The sequence below is a fragment of the Acanthopagrus latus genome, chromosome 2 (assembly GCF_904848185.1).
Source record: "Acanthopagrus latus isolate v.2019 chromosome 2, fAcaLat1.1, whole genome shotgun sequence".
Taxonomy (NCBI): Eukaryota; Metazoa; Chordata; class Actinopteri; order Spariformes; family Sparidae; genus Acanthopagrus; species Acanthopagrus latus.
The window spans coordinates 18,143,174-18,160,083 of record NC_051040.1 but is presented as its reverse complement, the minus strand read 5'-3'; the positions used below and the strand labels follow the sequence as shown (position 1 = coordinate 18,160,083).

The window sequence follows — 16,910 nt, the reverse complement described above, 5'->3', positions numbered from 1 at the left end:
ATACACCAATTTAAAAATGAAATGAGGATATATTTTGATACATTAACAGGACTAGCGAACAGGAAGGCCATCTGGACTGTAGCTCTCTACAGAGCCTTGAGATCCTCATTGTGATTTTTATTTATCCACTTATATTTTTTTATTTAGTGATTTTCTCCACAAAGCCTTTGGGTCCTCTAATTGAGTCGAATGTATGTACCCCATGTTCAGTATTGTTTTTTTTTGTCATTGGTGATGAATTTTAATAAAGATTGGGGGAAAAAAAATATTGGCGCTAACGTATCAGCGCGGCCGCCATCTTGGATGGGTCTCCAATGCGAGCCACCTGCATTTATTTGTACTGAGGAAGGTGTATCCCCAACTCCAATAATCATAACCTCCCGAATTTTTACCGGATTTTCACACAGTTACAAACGGCAGAGATTAAGTTATGATACAGGGCGCTGTCAGAAAGATTATTTAAAAAAAAAAACTAAAAAAAACACTTACTTGTGAAAGGTAATCCCCCATGATCTGGTAATAACACTGCGCCGGTTATTGATACCATAAACTGCACAAAATACAGTCATAGTTGCTCGCTCTCCTTTGATTTCGTTTGACTCCGGTGCTAGCCTACGGTGAGGAGATCCAACCAAAATGGCAGGATTACGTTCTAGCACGCTATGAGGCGTCTATGTACACTATATTACCAAAAGTATTCGCTCACCTGCCTTTACTCATTCTATGAACTGAAGTGCCATCCCATTCCTAACTCATAGAATTCAATATGATGTCGGTCCACCTTTTGCAGCTATTACAGCTTCAACTCTTCTGGGAAGACTGTCCACAAGGTTGAGGAGAGTGTTTATAGGAATTTTTGACCATTCTTCCAAAAGCGCATTGGTGAGGTCACACACTGATGTTGGTCGAGAAGGCCTGGCTCTCAGTCTCCGCTCTAATTCATCCCAAAGGTGTTCTATCGGGTTCAGGTCAGGACTCTGTGCAGGCCAGTCAAGTTCATCCACACCAGACTCTGTCATCCACGTCTTTATGGACCTTGCTTTGTGCACTGGTGCACAGTCATGTTGGAAGAGGAAGGGGCCCGCTCCAAACTGTTCCCACAAGGTTGGGAGCATGGAATTGTCCAAAATGTTTTGGTATCCTGAAGCATTCAATGTTCCTTTCACTGGAACTAAGGGGCCAAGCCCAGCTCCTGAAAAACAACCCCATACCATAATTCCTCCTCCACCAAATTTCACAGTTGGCACAATGCAATCTGAAATGTACCGTTCTCCTGGCAACCTCCAAACCCAGACTCGTCCATCAGATTGCCAGATGGAAAAGCGTGATTCATCACTCCAGAGAACGCGTCTCCACTGCTCTAGAGGCCAGTGACGGCGTGCTTTACACCATTGCATCCGACGCCTTGCATTGCACTTGGTGATGTGTGGCTTGGCTGCAGCTGCTCGGCCATGGAAACCCATTCCATGAAGCTCTCTGCGTACTGTACTTGGGCTAATCTGAAGGTCACATGAAGTTTGTAGCTCTCTAGCAATTGACTGTGCAGAAAGTCGGCGACCTCTTTGCACTATGCGCTTCAGCATCCGCTGACCCCTCTCCGTCACTTTACGTGGCCTACCACTTCGTGGCTGAGTTGCTGTTGTTCCCAAACGCTTCCATTTTGTTATAATAGAGCTGACAGTTGACTGTGGAATATTTAGGAGCGAGGAAATTTCACGACTGGATTTGTTGCACAAGTGGCATCCTATGACAGTTCCACGCTGGAATTCACTGAGCTCCTGAGAGCGGCCCATTCTTTCACAAATGTCTTGTTTCACAGTCTGCATGCCTGAGTGCTTGAATTTATACACCTGGGGCCAGGCCAAGTGATTAGAACACCTGATTCTGATCATTTGAATGGGTGAGCGAATACTTTTGGTAATATAGTGTATATTATGTCTATGGCCCGGCACATAAACAAAACTGACAGTTGAACGTGACGAGCCGCGGCCATTTAAAAGTTTTCACTCAACGTCTTACGGAGAAGCACGACCTCTACCGACAACTGTTCTCATCCCGACACCAACTAAACCGACAACTGACGAGGACCGGGTCTGTTTCAGCACGGACCATGTGAGATTTCCACCATAATCAAATCCACCATGTTTCGCTATGTATTCCTGCGTTCAGGCACTCTGAAGCGCCTAACTTAAATAAAGGAAAAGTGTTAACTTTTTCGGGGTAAAATCATGACATTTGACAAATTCTGACAAATTTATCTCTATAAAGACCCAAAATGAAAGGGCACAGGTTTACAAAGGCTTTGACTGACAGTAATAGGATTTTGAGTGAGTGTAAATAAATTATGCTATAGCTAGCAAAACGAGTCATGATTCCCGAAATAAACTCAAAACAGAAAAACATTTTGAGCGATTCATCAGGATCCTTGCTTCTTTCATAATCAATGTCTATCATCAAAACTAGTTACAGGGTATTTAAATGTGCATTTTGTCAACAATCAGTCACACAGCAAGTTACTTGGCGTGGTTTTCTTAAAATTTGTCAAACAGTTATTCTCTCAAGCATTATTATCCTCTGCAACAACAACAGCATAGTGAGGGTAAAGGGAATGAGTTTGATTAATAACTCATAACTCATCACTTTTTTTTTTAATTTTTGAGGTACTTTTTTTCAATGCATTCTTTAATCCTGTTTATGTTGTGTTAGATTTCCATAAAAGTGATCTCTGCTGCTTGTACTTTAGTGACTGGAAACATGTGAGATTCCAAGAAGGTGCAATGAAGTAACAGTTAAATCCTGTCCTCCTTCTCAGTGGCCTTCAGTCAGATCTGCCCCGCTGGGAAAGGCTGCTTCCTCAAAAATATAAGAGAGACCATCATCTTCCTTCCCAAGGAGGGTGTGCGATTTTTGGCGTGAGTTGCTGAGTTTTGTTTTTTTAAAATGATAAGTGTTGCGTCATGATTTTTTAATATTTGAGATTGGTCATTAAATCATTGTTTTTTTCAGAGTGTTTATTTATGTTTTCCATTATTACAGGCCTTGGAAAAAGGGTTAGGTTAAGGGTTAGGGTTAGGGTTAAATGAGTGCATCCCTTGCTTGCCTGGTCACGAGGCCCAAAATGGATTCTGGTATGGTGAGTACAACCCGCTCTACAGCAAAATGTGTCGCTCATTTACTTTTTAAAAATATTTTTTTTCTGTGTGTATATTTTTGTGGATCACCACCAAACTGAAGGCTTTCAAGTGTTACCTGACTGTAAATCTCTCCGCCTGTCTCACTTATCTGACTGTTATCTCACTGTGAAAAATGGACAGCATCGATTACAGTGAACAATCACTCCCCTCATCAGTGTTGGACTTCTGAAAATATGTTTTTGCACCAAGACCTTTTGTTTCAACTTCTGCATTATTTCAGTGAAACGTCATTGATCAGCCTGCTGTGATGTTCAAAAGAAATACGTCATTTCAAAATGCACCACTTTCATGTTGCGTTGTTTCATATTGGCTCAGCCAGGTTAAGTAGGAAGCCAGATCTATGTACGGATTTTGAAATGTATATATTTCGATTTCTCAGCCTTCTGTGCTGTGCTATCATGAAACGTACCCTTGGTTGTTTATAGCACGGTAACATTGGATTCAGTGTGGATATGTGAAATAATCATTTTGAGTTTATGTATGTAGAAAATATGGAATTTGCCCTAAAAGCTTGAAAATGCTTGAAAAAAACATGGTAAAGCTGTAGGAACCCTCAATAAATAAGTTATTAAAGCAGTTTTATATGTACCATTCACCACAGCTGCATCACCATAATAAATAGACCTCACTTGTGAAAACATGACATGCCGTAGTAGTGCCGTTTAAATGTAAAATACTGGTAGCGGTGTCAGGTAACCCAAAGAAAAAGCCGTGGAAATTATGGAAAAAATAGGAATCTTTACTTAAATAACACAAAATGTCAAGGTAAAGTCAAAACCTGCTGTGCTAAACTCAATAATGTTGTTATTGATATGTTAATATCAATGAGTGTGAGAGGAAGGAAACTTGAGCTTCTGATCCTCCTTAGTTCTGGCTATCATGATGACACTTCAAACTCCAAACCAAACTTTGTACGAACTCTGAGCAGTTGCTGTAAGCCAGCACTATATGGTGACATAATGTTTAAATCGTCAGCGTACATTAAATGGTTAATAAGTTGATTCCCCACCATAGATATAGTCTTACACCAGTCTTACAATTCTCTAGACAGACCATCCATATACAGGTTGAAAAGTACAGGTGACAATACTCCGCCTTGTCTGACCCCATTAGTAACAGGGAATGGGTTCGATATTGTTTTGCCCCATCTAACTTTGGTTTGAGTACCAATACTGCCGAATTCTTATTAAGTATGTGGGCACCCCTCACTCTTGCAGCTTAATAAACAGTTTGCCATGATTAATGCGGTCAGAGGCTTTGGCCTCATCTAAAAAGCACATAAACATTGTTGAATTGTGCCTTTTATAGTTAGAGACAAGTTCTTTTAAAGCGGTCACTTCAGTTTTTGCACTATCTGGTCAATTTCCTTAACACCCATATTTATTCCATATTTATTATCTGTATTTAAAACCTATGTTAAAAAAACAAAAAAAAACAAAAAACAAAGCAAAAACCGCTGTTAATTTTGCACTACATCATGTAAATATGTATATATGTCTATTTCTTCCCTTTTTAATTGTATTGCTTATTTTTTGCTATTGTTCCTGTTATTGTAATTTGTTTCTGTTTTTGTAATATTATGTCGCTGCTGTGACATACAAATTTCCCCGTCTGCGGGACATTAAAGGATTTCTGATTCTGATAAATACACAAATCAGTGTCTTGCTTAGCTCTGAATCAAAACTGGTTGTCAGTAGTTAAAGCATATTCTTAAAGCCTATAAAGCAAGATCCGTTCTAACACTTTAGATAATATACTAGCTATAGCAATTGGTCTGTAGTATTTTATTTTATTTAAAAGTATTTTATGTCAACAACATTTGTGTCTTGAAACAGTGCCACATATACTGTTGTGTTAAAAGGCCTTTATCTGGTGTGGTAACGTGTCTCCTTTCATGATGGTGGGTGAGGATAATGAGTAATCATGCATTAACATGATGGGTACAGAGATGTTCAAAAAAAAACAACAACACAATTACCATTGACACCACTGAGACACCATTATTTGTATTTGACATTATATTTGTTGACCTTGTGTGTGTGTGTGTGTGTGTGTGTGTGTGTGTCCATGGTGATCAAAGCCAAATAGAACCTCCACAGCAACATTCCATTCCGTGCCTATATAAAGGGCAGGTTTGCAGGACAGCACTTTGTCAGTCTGATCTTTCATCGAACGCAGACACATCCGTGTTATCGTGAGAAAAGAAAGTCAGGAACAAGGTGACGGTATTTGTTTATACGTGACAACAGTACCAGCCGAACGAAATGGAGAACTCTAGTGAGCGCCCCACAGACATGTCTCGGGAGAGACTAATCCAAGAGCTCGAAGAAACCAGAGAGCAGCTGAAAAAGCAGAAAACCCTGAAAGAAATGTACATTAACAGGGGGAAAGAAACCACCAGAGAGCTAGAGCGGCTGAGAAAGTACAGCGATGATGCTACTCTCAGCAGCGCAAAGATAGCTACTCAGGTGAGAGACAACACCAGGCAGAAGAAGAAGAAGGATCTTCATAAAGATTACGAGGAGCTGAAGGTTGCCCATTTAATCAACGAGGAGAAATATCAAGCTGACCTCCAGGCGGAGAAGGACAAGAACAGTCTTCTTCAGAAAGAACTGGATCAGATCAGTATCTCCTACAATGAGCTTAAAGTCAGGTACGTATTATATATTGCATATATTATGTGTACATATAACAGTTACAGTGTAGTATGTTTATCCTTATACTAATCTCATCTTATCCATTCTTATGTTAGGTATGAAACTGATGTCACTGAAGTCAGACACCAGGTTGAGACTCTCAGACACGAGCTTCAGGGTGAAGCCCAGCAAAGAAAACTCCTTCAACAGCAACACAACGAGCTGGAAATAGCACAAGCATCCAGCCAGGACAAGTATACTGCTGAACTCCAGGTGGAGCAGCAAAAGAACAACCTTCTCCAAGACAAAATAGAAAAAATCAGCCAAGGGTATGAATCTGAAGTCATCACTGTGAGACAGCAGGCTGAAAGTCTGCAACGGGAGCTTGAGAAAGAAGTCAAGGCTCACGTGGACACAATGTTGAGAGACTTGCAGGTTATTACCAACTTGAAGGCTGAGCAAAACGACCTCCGTCACAGCATGACCGAGGAAATAAATAATCTCAAGCAAAAGACTCTGGAGAAGGAGGAATATTATGAGAGACAACTGGAGGAGCTGAAAAGTCAGCTTACTGCTCAGGTCTCTCTCAGCCTTGTCCTCTCAGCAGAGCTTAAGGCGTTGAAGGAAGCTGAAATCCCAGAGGAGAAGCCGTGCGAGCAGGAGTCTATTGTTACTACCTCAGCCCCCGAACTTCTGGAGGTGACCAAAATTCCCGAGGAAAAGGCGCGCGAGCAAGAGTCCATCGATACTGTTTCGGCCCCCGAACTTCTGGAGGTGACCAAAATCCCTGAAGAAAAGGCATGTGAGCAGGAATCCATCGCTTCTGCCCCGGCCTTTGAACTTCTAGACGTGACTCAAGTCTCCGAGGAGACTCACCCAGCCAAATCAAAAAAGTCTTCCTGGAAAAGAGTCCGTCACTTTCTAGGATTGAGGAAACCACAGAAGTGGAAGAAGTGAGATGGCTTCAACAACTCAAGCTGTCACAATCGCCATCGAACCTCAACATCAAGAACATCTCTACTGTGGACAGCCAGTAGATACCACATCTCATCTGTGGTCGGGCATGGGTTGGCACCACATCAGTGTTACCTCCAAACAGCAGCACACTCTTGCAGACATAGTACGAGGAGCTAATCAGAATTGTTTCACATACTGTGTCTTTTAGACAAGCTACATGTGTGCTGCCTGTGTGGAGTTAAAGGGATATTCTGGTGTAAGTTTAATCCATGGTCTAACACATCGTGACACCGAGTAAGACCCGAAGTCGAGAGATCAAGTTAGCAGACCGCTAGTTTATGTAGTTTTAGCAACCTCAGAAATGGCCGCACAATAACAATACATTGCAGTATACGCCTCCAACAAGAAACTGCCGGCAGAAAGTCACAAATGATGCTCAGAACAGCACCGAACTTCAGCGACAGTATAAATAGGGTCTCAGCACATAGTTCGAGGCATCAAACCTCAGCTGGTTTAGCCGAATTGCTACTGTAAAGTCAACACAATTCACAACTCCCCCTTGTTGTGGGGGAGTCCCGACGAGTCGATTACCAAGTGCAACAGAGTTTCTAACTGCACTTGGTAAGTGACACGCAGGGCTTCACCACAACAGGAAGCTGCAGCCGGGGAGTGGTGAGTTATGTTGACTTTACAATAGCAATCCGGCTAAGCTAGCGGAGGTTGGATGCCTCAAACTATGTGCTGGGACCCTGTTTGTACTGTTGCTGAAGTCTGGTGCTGTTCTGAGCATTATTTGTGGCCTTTTGATGGCAGTTTCTTGTTAGAGGCGTACACTGCAGTGTACTGCCATCGTGCGGTCATTTCTGAGGTTGCTGAACTCCGTAAACTAGCGGTCCGCTAACTTGATCTCTCGAGGGGGGGTCTTACTCGGTGTCAGGGTGTGTTAGACCATGGATTAAACTTACATTGGAATGTCCCTTTAACACGCCTTCCCTATGCCTGTGTGGGTTTTCTCCGGGTGCTCCGGTTCCCACACAATTTTTTTTTTTTAAATTAAAAAATAAAACTTGAAAGAAAAATTCAATTACTTGTTCAAATGGCTTTATTCTGTAGTATGTCGTAGTTGTACAGTAATGTATGTAAAATGAAGGACATTGTCTTTCTTGAGGTGGGAACACATTTTGCCAAAAAGCTGTAGAGCAATAGACCTGAAAGAGCTTGAAATGGTGAAAAAAGACTGACAAGGCCAAAAAGTTGTATACTGAGAGGGCAGAAGGAGCTTAGAAATGTGAAAAAAGACTGAAAAGGTGGAAAGTTAAAGGCAGGAAGAGCTTAAAAAGGTGAGAAAAGTCAGAAAAGGTGGAAAGTTAAAAACAGAGAGAGCTTAAAATGGCTGCATCTTCTATGTAAAGGAAAAGATGTGGGATTCAAATCCAGCTGAAGAGAATTCTCTCTCCAGTGTTCCAGCTGCTCTCCAATCAAGTGATTGTGTCAGTCACTCTAGCTGACGCAATACACACGCATTCTTCAGATACACACGCTGGAGAAGTAGCAGAGACAGAATGTCCCCATAAGAATGAATGGGAAAATGCCTCCCAAACCCCTGCAATTTTACAAAAAAACGTAACTGTTGTGGCCAAAATATCTATATGGTGAGTGAAGGGAGACATAGCCGAACTCGGTGATCTTGTTTTTATTTCTGGAAAGTGAGAAATGAGGGCACAAACGCAAGAGACAAATCAGTTACCGTCTGCTGTCTTCCAGAAATTTAGGCTCAAAATTAACATTGCGGCTTATGGGGCGGCTTAGTGACTTCTTGTCGCTTCAGGGCTTCCACATCCAAAACTGTAAGTCGTACATCTGAAATGAGACCATCATCTGAAAGCCAACAAGTTTTCCTGCATTTCTATGTACACATTGTCCATGTTGAGTGAAAGGTTTTGGATCGAAATCAAGCTGAAGAGAATTTTTTTTCTCACTTTTGGAGCTGCTCTACACTCTGGGGTGCGGCAGTTGATGATGTCACGCACTCTAGCTCATGCAATACACACCCATTATAAAGTCAGAAGACGGGCTAAAACGCCTCGAAACTAAAACTGCGATGATTTCAAAACCGTACAAGATTTTAAAAAACTGAATACACCGGTAATAGTTGAGCTGAGTGTTTTAAAGTTGGAATGGTGTCTCTAGCTCAAAGCATGAGGGAGAAGAAGAGGCTGAAAGTTGATGATTTTTGAAGAGGATTTGAAGCTTTTCCCATTTGCGGCAATGTTAAATTTTTTTCATAAAAAGATGAATTTACGAAAAAGTTGATTGCAGAAGGCTGAAAGAGCTTAAAAAGCTGAACGTTTTAATAGCTGAACGTATGCTGAAGTTATAGCAGAATGAAATTTGAAAAAATCCCCATAAGGATGAATGGGCAAAATTTTGCATGAAAAGCTTAATATTTCAAAAAGTATAAAAGATAGAAAAAAGAAGAAGCAGTAATGTCCTTAAAAAGCTGCACATTTTGATACTTGAATGGTTTCTGTAGCACAAAAACTGTAGGAGAAGAAGCGTGTCGAAAAACGTCCGGAATCATGAAAAACTTTAATAAACTGCCTTCAGCATTCACACTAATAAATTCCAGAGGAACAATAGTGTGAATGCTGACACAGCATTCACACTATTGTCAATGCTCACATTAAGAAATGTGATGAAGTCTGACTTTGTTCATTCAGAGAAAACCTTGTAATATACAGCGGTGTGAAACAGATGTTCCCATCTAAACCATATAAGGCATTTTTAACGTCACACACCACTCTGCTCCTTAGATTGTTGGAGGAAACAAACATAGTGATACCATTTTGTAGTTTATTTTGTTTGTGTTTTTTTTTAATGGAATCTTGATGAAAAGTAATGCTATTTATGAATGATGAGCTTTATTGCAAAATAGTTGTGGCTTTAAATCACAACGTTTGTGTCTCTGTGTGTTTTTATACTTGAATTTATACATTTTGCTCGTCTGTCTTTTCATCAGTTCTTCAGAATATGTTGTGTGGTATATAATGCTTTTAGCATTTGTGTTATACATTTGTTTTAGGCTTTCATGTAAGCAACTGACACCTGACATAAGAGTGACTAAAGGGAGAATTCTAGCAAAGATGTTTTGTTTTTGTCTCTCTGAACAGATGACACTGTGAGTTGTCTTCCCTGATAAAAGGGATATTTGAGGCTGTTTATGTTAAGTGTGAAAGTAGTTATCATAATTTCAAGAAAAATCTGGAAAATACTACGGATGAGTGATTACGCCATTGTCTGTATCTGTTCCACCAAATACTATGTTTTTTTTTTTTGTGAGATTATCTGTATTGGTGCGCTGAATGGGCGTGGTTTAAATGGGAGGTGGGTGTGATAACCAGATGTTGTTTATTACTTATTGTAAGAACAGCCTCAGAATTGGACTTCAGATCAGTATTATTGATCACAAGTTTTATTTTTACCTAATGAGGATTTTTTTTATTCATCCAGAGTTGGATATTGACACATTTTACTGGTAAAATGTACATTATCTGTATACTTCTATACAACTACTCGCTCAGCCCCCATCAATATGATTGATAAGGTGAAAATGGATGATAAATGTTTTATGGACAGGTGGTTTTTGAATTGTCTTTTTTTCTTTTTTTTCCGTGTCTTGCTCAGCTCTTGAGCCTTTATTTGGTGGTTATGTTGTTGACACCATTATGATTAAACATGTGTAAACCATCGTCAACACTTCACAATGAATAGTTCATTATTGTGACTTCATTATTTAATCATTAGTCCGTACAGTTAGTTTGTAGCTGAGGGAACTCCAACTGAATGACACTAGAGGAAGAGGAATTGGTGAAGTTGTTTATTGGATAAATGTTGAACGAGTGCATGCAGTACATTACAGTACAATACGTGCATCTTGGCTTTACAGGGAAGGAACGCAAATCGGTCAGCTATTACACAAGTGTCACAAGGACGTCAAGACTGAGATGAAAACAATGTATGAACAGTCTTTAACATACGAACAGGCAGTTCAATTAAGGTACTGTATGAGGTCAGTAAATATTTATGGTAGTTAAAAAAAAAAAAAGCACAACAGCACATCTTAAGGGCTTTTTAACCTCAGCTTCAGAGTCGACAGGGTGGAAAATAATCTGCATAAAATGCACAAAGCTGACCCCACAATCATCATGTAACAATATTCAGTATGTCTGCATTAAAGTATAACAACATAGAACAACTGAAGGAATAATGTTATACATGTTAGCTAAAGATAATAAATCAACCTTATTTTAAGATGTTAAATTAAACTGCTTTGCTGTACAATCCATCACATAAGATGCACTGATTTTTATTTATTTACATTTAATTTAATTTATAAGTTAGAATTTGAGGGCAACCTCTTTTTAGCTCATCTTTAAAGGTGTCAATCTTAAGAAAGTAGAAGTTTGGAGTCTCATTCCCAACTCCTCAAATAATGAGACTCAAATATCAACATTTCTTACAAACAGCACCTTTAACTCATAATGCCTTAAAAAGTGAGAGCGACAAAATTGGCAATTTCAGAAAGTGGTGGGGACGTTTCCCCCAGTTACTATGATAAAGTTGATATAAGCTGTATACATAATAAATACCTTGAAGGGAAAACACGTGCAAAAAAAAAGAAGCAAGTAGCAGTCGCCCAACACGCCAGGATTCAATGAAACGGTGAAGGGATGGTGGAACCTCTCGTAGTCTCCAGACCGCCACACAGTCTTTATGTGGGAGCTTCGGAGATATAAGAAAAAAAAACGTGGTGAGAAACGTTCAGCAAGGCCTTTCATTCAAAACAAGAAATGGATAACTGAGTAAATCTGATTACTTTGGCAGATGAAAGGCAGCTCTTCATGGCAGCAGGCGTCCAGCCACTTGAACTGTCCTAACTCTGCTACCCAGATGATCTTTCCACAGTGGTGGTTCAAGGCGTCGACAGGATAGCTTTTGTTCCAGGGGCAATGATTGCCAACCGGTGTCCCTGAAATCCACTTCCAGGTACTGTTTCTTCCAAAGATGGACCGCTCCAGGCCGATCCACATCCCATTCAGCATGCTGTCCTTGTTTAGCAGGGAAGAGTTCACACTGGCCTGCACTGTCTGGTTGTGGATTTCAGCCAGGGAGGAATCCTGGTTGTGGCAGTGCTCCAGGGCATCAATCCAGCTTTTGGGCGCTTTGTAGAACTGGAGACCTGCAGCATGTTCGTCACCGTGCAAAATAACTTTCATTTGTTATTTCAAAGGTAAAACTATAGGATAAGCAAAGATACTGCAAAAATAATTACCATGTCCTTTAAACATAAAAGAAAATCACTTACCATTTCCACTGTCGCTGTTGCTGAGACAGTCCCCTGAGACAGGGTGACGCTTAAGCTGTATCTTAACACCGTTACATTGAGGACATTCATTCATGCTGTGGGAGGAAAATATAAGTCTGATTACAAATCTTTACTTAATCAGATGCACCCACAGTGATGTATTGCTAATAACAAACATGCTGGCTCGTTAAGTTTTTTGTTTTTTTTTTCTTTGGACTCAATTCCACAAAACAGATTTACATTCCAGGTTTTCCAGTACACAGTTGCTCCCAGTCAGCCTTAGTAGAGGGTAGACGGTCTGAAAATTTCACATCACAGTTGGGGGACCCTGAACTCTGACAACCTGATATATAAATGCACAAGAATTGAGACAAATGGTTAGCATGGGAGTTCCAACAGATTTCCATAACCTCATTCACTCCTCTAGGTGTAGTGGCTAAATGTTTTACTCCTGGAAGTATGCTACAGCTGTTACCATTTTTTTCATGCACTGTTCAATTTTGAACTATTTTGTTTCCATACCAACTCTTCTTTCAGACTAGTGAATAGAAAATGTCCAAAAGACACATTTAAGTGTTTCTTTTAGTGACATTTATGCAAATATCACTGTCACTGACAGTGGCGAACATTTGTTTCTCCATCGCCCTGATCATTGTGCGGGACGCTCTCTCGTGCCGTGCCCGCTTGCTGATAACTCATCCCCGCATGTTTATCTCAAGCTCCTCGCAAGCCTTCCTCCTCCCTCCATCAGGTAGGAGGGCCCTGTCCTCCTCGGACAGACGCTGAAACTCCGTTTTAGTTTTTCATCCATCTCTCACTCTCTTGGGGTGGACAGAGAAACGTCTAGCGGCTGCTTCTCCCGAGTTTTCCTGTGCATATTTTACGACAGAAAGTTTGAATTTCAAGCCGTACCTCGTTTTTTTTTTTTTTTTGCTGCACCGGAGCCAAGGCGATCATCAATGTGATACTGACTGACAGAAAGCAAGCACAATACATGAAAAAAGGCGAAGAAGAAAAACGTGAAGTGTCATTGGTCACGTCTTCTTCCTTGATATATATATAATAGACCTGGCATGGACCCGGTGGTTAATTGATATTGATATATGATATTACTATTATTTGGTAATTTACGGTACTTTATCTTAAGCAGCAGCTATAAACAGTGGTGCCCTCCGGGGGGAGGGGGGGTGGGACAGGGAAGCTATTTCCCTTCCCTTTGTGAGTTGCATTTGAACAATATGCAGTTTTAGAGCACTGTATACATGATGCACTTATCTGACACGGTTTAACACTAGGTACTATTTATTTACAATGAAAAGATCATGAAAGAAAGATGAAAATAATAAATGCATGACGAAAACCATCATAATGTCTCATTTGCATATTTAAACATACAATCTCATACAACTTGTAGTACAAAAAGTACTGTCTTAATGTGAATCTTCTGCTGGGGATGTTTCATGCATTTGACCCCACTCACCTGTAGTTTTTACCCTTAAGCCAATCTCTGTTATGACTGGACAAAGACATTTTCGACATGTGATGATTCCCTCAGAAGTTACAATAAAATTCGTCCTGCTTGTTCTTTTAAGGAAAACTGGGTACTTGGAAATTGAAAACATGTGAAGTTATAAAAACAGGCTTTCACATTCTTTTCAAGATAAGTAATGTTAACAAATCAACTAAAATACTGATTTGATTGGGAAGACAATAAATATGCTTGTCAAAGGATTAAAGTGCTCACCTGTTATATTCAGACACAGAAGCAGGTCAGGGTCTGAGTCACCATAGCAGCTGTAGATCCGGTTGCATTCCTCTTTATAAATATTGAGTACACTGACTTCAGGTTTTTGGTCACATTTTTCCAAAAACGTACACCTGTTGTCTCTGCAACAGTATTCAATGGTCCAGTTTGAAGGAAATTTTAAAGTGACTTTTTTCTCATTATCTTTTCCGCTTGCCACTAAAACCGACAGCTGGGCTGTTGCTGCTACGAGAGAAAAACCATGAATGAGACTCAGTTTTTTTTTTTGTACAAACCTAATAACTTAGAAAGCAAGGTAAACCAGAAACTACTGTGAAAAACAAGCATAGCAAATCCAGTCATTTACAGTAATAAGATCTTTATTTATTCATATCAACAATATTCAGAGTGATTAAACATACAGAAAATAATAATCTTGATGAAATTAAACAAAAAAAAATCTTTTGAATACATCTTATACTAAAACATACCCAGCAGCAGTGACAGATGGATGAACTTTGCCATGGCCACAAAACCTAAACAAAGAAGGATTTACAAGTTGAAAAGAGTAATGTAATGTAATGTAATGTAATGTGATGTCCTGTACCAGCACATTACTTAAAAGTATCACATTTCCATATGTGGCAGTGCTTTAATCAAGAATGTACTGTTCGATTTGTTGAAATTTTTGTTTTTAATTTTTTCATAAATTCTTAAAAACATTTATCTGACAAACACCTGATGTGAAAAACACTGGTCTCCCCGCGTAACTATGCACTTTAAGTTATCATTAAATGTACAACTTCACATCAAAATTAAAATACCTATTTCAGTGATTTCTTCTAACACTTGCATTACTCAACCCGACAGGACTGAGGAACAAAATGACAGTTCTCTTGGCAGCTGTTTGAATCGAACACTTACCCAGCAAGTGACGTGTAGCTCTTCAGAATGTGTTGGGAGGGCATGTAGGGAAATGTGAACCGGAGAATTCGTAATACATCACTTTATAGAGCTGTTGACCTCTCCCGCCTGTCGAGCAAAGAAATACACCCACAGCCCGTCGCTCATTTGTTTCTACGCTGATTTAATCTGCTGCCTGTAGGGACACTGTGGATGCACTGTAACATGTGGGCACCCACAGGGAACTCTGAGGGGAATGAGGGCTTAAACTTGTGTGCAGTTCAGTTCTATCAACACAGTTTATGGTAAAATCACATGTAATGGTATATTTGTGTGATACTGTATGGTGAACATATGCCCACAACAGAGATTCAAAGCAGACTGACTGCACAACCAAATCAATATGTAGCACATGTCTTTGGTTTTGCAAAAAAACAGGCAAACACTGTGAGCAAGTGTTGATGTTAATGTTGATCAGACTGTCCCTTTAAAAACAGTTCTCTGCTTTCCCAAATGGCCCCAAATGAAACATGAAGTATTGGGCTTCGATGTTGACGGTACTTCTTCATGTTTGTCTGGAATCATCAGGAAAAATGATTGCGAGCTGTTCATTTTGATCACATTTACAAAAAAACAAAACAAAACAAAAAAAGACACCGATGTGTGCTGAATCCTCTGGTGCACACAAATCAACACCGCAGCCGCATTTTCAGGTGCTATCATATTTCCAGGAAATTGTTACGGTATTCGATGGTATAAGGCCATCGTCTCGATCCAAGAACGTCAAACAACAATTCTGTGTTTTCCGCAAACCACATGCAAAAACACGTGCAGCAGCCCAACAGTGTGAACGGTTTGTTTGGTCGCAGAAGATGCAAATATCAGTTCTGTGGAAGGTGCGTGTGAGCATGCAAATGTGTTGGCTTATGCAAGCAGCACTTATGGGGCAATGCCTCTTTTGTCGCAGGTGGACATGATACCTTCTTTTAGTCAACTTGCCTTTGAAAATCAATCAATAAAGCCATACAAAAGTCAACAAGAATAAAATAAATAAGGACAAAACAATGAATGAGAAGCAAATGCACTGACTGAGAATGTTTTTAATCATCATCTCCATCTATGCCAAGAGCTCCTTCACCCACCAGGGCCCACCTGCACGGAGGCCGACTGCACCAAGGTGAAAACGTACACGAACATGACGGCTCGCTCACTCTCACATGCGCTCCCTCATATGTCCAGATAACTCTGCTGTATGTCTCTGATTTCTCCGGGTGAACATCCCTATGGTGTTTGAGGGAGTTAAAGAAAATGAACAGAGGATCTAAAAAGGTTCCAGGTTGCCTTAAGTCAAATGTGTGACAACTATGGCACCCTCTTGTGGTAAAATAACTAAACTCACTGTGGCGGACTGCATGCTAAGGACCCTGATATCAAAACATCTCGTGAATATTAACCCGAGATAACTGAAGAACAACAAACAGCTGCAGTACTCGGACAACTGATGTAATAGAAGTGAGAGGGTTTTTTTCATTTACTAACATCTGCCCAATGAAAGCATTGTAGGTGCATGTTTAAAACTGGAAGCATGTGACAAAGATCCAAACCTTTTTCCTCCATTCTGTTCTGAACAGAGGCTGAGTGAACCTGATGGCTGCAGACATGGAGGTGTCGCTGAAGAAGGCTGGGCTGATCCCGCGAACCTGTCTGGACTTGCCCTTCCTCCGACAGGGTCAGCAACAGGAAGATGTCAAGCACTTCCTTGGTCTTTTTCTTCACTCCCAGTGCCGTCGCCTAAAGTCAAATCTCTCACTCTTTGAGCATAATGACCCCCCAAATCATTTCATATCAGTGGACACAAAATCCTTAAACCAGCGACAAGTTGTGACTGTGTTTCAGGCAGTGATGATGGCATCTGGCTATGCTGGCTGGTGTATTTATCAAATGTAGAAAGAACACTATAGGAGGATCATGGAACACTTGAATTTTTCAGTGCATTTTATTTTACCTCTCAAGTCTGTTAATGTTGTTCAACACTGAAAGATCAATTGTTTCCGAAGGATTTTTATGTTGTGATATTGCTTTCACACTGTAGCTTCCTCATCCTGCGAGCC

General features: G+C 40.3%; 2 protein-coding genes and 1 long non-coding RNA gene across 9 annotated transcripts; 2 read left to right on the top strand and 1 right to left on the bottom strand.

The window, feature by feature from the left end:
* Positions 1–1,932: 1,932 nt before the first annotated feature.
* On the top strand, positions 1,933–16,629 carry LOC119034218. Of its 5 annotated transcripts, XR_005079502.1 has the most exons (4): positions 1,933–2,112; positions 2,813–2,912; positions 3,037–3,133; positions 16,431–16,629. It is a non-coding gene; the product is annotated as an uncharacterized LOC119034218 (long non-coding RNA). The 5 variants fall into 5 exon arrangements; XR_005079504.1 differs by lacking the exon at positions 3,037–3,133 and having other exon boundaries at positions 1,933–2,091; XR_005079503.1 differs by lacking the exon at positions 3,037–3,133.
* On the top strand, positions 5,338–7,030 carry LOC119034191 (keratin, type I cytoskeletal 9-like). The gene is made up of 2 exons (XM_037124991.1): positions 5,338–5,847; positions 5,947–7,030. The coding sequence occupies exons 1-2, from the start codon at positions 5,459–5,461 to the stop codon at positions 6,785–6,787; spliced, it is 1,230 nt and encodes a 409-aa protein (XP_036980886.1). The 5' UTR covers positions 5,338–5,458; the 3' UTR covers positions 6,788–7,030.
* On the bottom strand, positions 9,275–14,401 carry LOC119034201 (C-type lectin BML-2-like). 3 transcript variants are annotated; one of them, XR_005079500.1, is made up of 5 exons: positions 13,897–14,401; positions 12,393–12,495; positions 12,153–12,247; positions 11,664–12,026; positions 9,275–11,569 (listed from the first exon to the last, which is right to left on the bottom strand). XR_005079500.1 is itself a non-coding variant. In XM_037125010.1 (4 exons), exons 1-4 carry the CDS (start codon positions 12,557–12,559, stop codon positions 11,559–11,561), a joined length of 636 nt encoding a protein of 211 aa, XP_036980905.1. In that variant the 5' UTR covers positions 12,560–13,053; the 3' UTR covers positions 9,275–11,558. The 3 variants fall into 3 exon arrangements, 2 of the variants coding, with proteins under 2 accessions (XP_036980905.1, XP_036980897.1); XM_037125010.1 differs by lacking the exon at positions 13,897–14,401 and having other exon boundaries at positions 12,393–13,053; XM_037125002.1 differs by lacking the exons at positions 9,275–11,569; positions 13,897–14,401 and having other exon boundaries at positions 11,606–12,026; positions 12,393–13,053.
* Positions 16,630–16,910: the final 281 nt, after the last annotated feature.